This window comes from Aquarana catesbeiana, linkage group LG06 (assembly GCF_042186555.1).
Source record: "Aquarana catesbeiana isolate 2022-GZ linkage group LG06, ASM4218655v1, whole genome shotgun sequence".
Classification (NCBI taxonomy): domain Eukaryota; kingdom Metazoa; phylum Chordata; class Amphibia; order Anura; family Ranidae; genus Aquarana; species Aquarana catesbeiana.
In genome coordinates this window covers 4,199,916-4,201,977 of record NC_133329.1, presented here as the reverse complement: position 1 = coordinate 4,201,977, position 2,062 = coordinate 4,199,916, and the positions used below count along the sequence as shown (strand labels likewise).

The 2,062-nt window shown below is 38.7% G+C and overlaps 1 protein-coding gene across 1 annotated transcript; it reads right to left on the bottom strand.

The window, feature by feature from the left end:
- Positions 1 to 666: 666 nt before the first annotated feature.
- On the bottom strand, positions 667 to 1,587 carry LOC141147395 (taste receptor type 2 member 41-like). The gene has a single exon (XM_073634629.1). The coding sequence runs from the start codon at positions 1,585 to 1,587 to the stop codon at positions 667 to 669; it is 921 nt and encodes a 306-aa protein (XP_073490730.1).
- Positions 1,588 to 2,062: the final 475 nt, after the last annotated feature.

Below are 2,062 nucleotides of genomic sequence, written 5' to 3'. Positions count from 1 at the left end.
GACCCACAAGGCCTAGTATGGACTGGGGGGTTACGCCTTTTTTTTTTTTATATTGCCGGCCGGCAATTGCAACTGCCAGTCAATATAAATGTGATTTGACAAATTTCTTTCTTTAAACATGTCAGTTTTGCTGTAGAAGGTTCTATCTATACATGGTACAGATGTGCCACTTTGCAGGCACACTAAGGAGACCCCCCAGGCACTATATTTAAAGGAATTTTTAATTTTTATTGTTTCACTTTAAGCATCAATAAAATCACTGCTTTTTTTTTTTAATTGCATTGATACATGTCCCCCAGGTCAGTACCCAGACCCCCATACCCCTTCTTATGTCCAATTACTTACATATAAGCCTTCAAAATGGGGACTTTTGATTTCTCATGTTTTGCTCCCATAGAGTTCAATGGAGTTTGCGGTTTGGGGTCAAACTTTTACCCTGTTCAGGAGTTCTGCTGTGAACCGAACAGGGGAGTGTGCAGCCCATCTCTAACCAGGACAAACCGAGAAGGTGAAAGACCCAAGTAAGGAACACAGACAGCTATTAAAATATGACAGGAGATATAACCCTTCCACACTCCATACAAAACAAAATGCTATGACTTAGTAAACATTTTATATTGATCTCTATCACACTAAAAGTTTATAGTATATATTTAGACTCTCAAGCTAAGCATTCTCCACATTGTAAGTCTCAGTGTTCCTCCAGCTTCTGGTCCAGAATCTTCTCACAATGATCCTTCTCAGCTTGTTGCTGGCCTGGAAGATGACTGCAGCCTCCACCGATGGAGATAATAATTGTAAATTCCATAAAAATATTGACAGTGAGGAACTTGGAAGAAAAGTAATCACTTGAGACATACAGTAGAATGTGTAAATGATAAGTAAGAAGAAGATTGTCCTCAGTGCAGTGACATGAGCCTGAAGATTTGGACGTGTTGATCCAGAGTCGTTATTCTTCACCCTCCAGACGTGTCTGAGCAGAAAGGAGAAAGAAAGCACCAGGCACAGAAGACTAAGGCAGAGTGGTAGAATGATGCCTAGGGTGTTTGCAGACACAAGATAGGAAAATGCTTTATCTAAACTGTTAACAGAGATGTTTGTACTGTTCACAGAAGACTGGATAAGACCTTCTTCATTGTAAGCCCAAAAGCCCAGGACACTCACAATGAACATCCCAAGTGCTGTCAGGAATAGAAGTTGACTCAGGAAATTGGACACAATTCTCTTTAACCAGATGAAGAACCCATAGCTGAGATTGGTGATGCTGGTACAGTAATGAGCGGAGAGCCAGAAGGTCAACCAGTAGTTGTAATAGATTAGGAAGTTAATTGATGTGTTCATAAATACAAAATATTGTAAAATATAAACAAGAAACAAGGCATAGATCATTTCCTGTAGACTCAGCATACACTGGAGGAGAATATTCACAATCCCCTTAGCCAGAAAGATCACATCGGTGGGACTCAACTTCCCTTTCTTTCTGATGATGTCCAGGTTACCCATCACAATACAAGTGTTAGAAGGGATTGCCAAGACGAGTCCCAAGACTGAAGAGACTAAAATAGATACAGAGTCCGGAGACATCATGTTGAGGTTTGGTGTGATCTTTGGACAGAGATGACGGGACACGTCCAGTGATAGCAGACAGAATGATATATTTAGAGTTGGAATTATGGAAAAAGCCTTCAGAGATCCGTCTCATGATTGACTTTGCATAAATGTGATGGATTTCATTTCAATACCGACATCTAAAGCACCGAGCAACCCGTGTAATACAATCTCTGACTCATTTCCATTATACTGAAATAATTAACCACTTCAGGACTGGAAGCTTTATGTCTCTTATTGACTATTATATACACTCAGTACTATGATTATTATATACACTCAGTACTATGATTATTATATACACTCAGTACTATGATTATTATATACACTCAGTACTATGACTATTATATACACTCAGTACTATGATTATTATATACACTCAGTACTATGACTATTATATACACTCAGTACTATGACTATTATATACACTCAGTACTATGATTATTATATACAC

Coding starts and splice junctions, on each gene's coding strand:
- LOC141147395 (XM_073634629.1), bottom strand. CDS start 1,587: ATGATGTCTCCGGACTCTGTATCTATTTTAGTCTCTTCAGTCTTGGGA.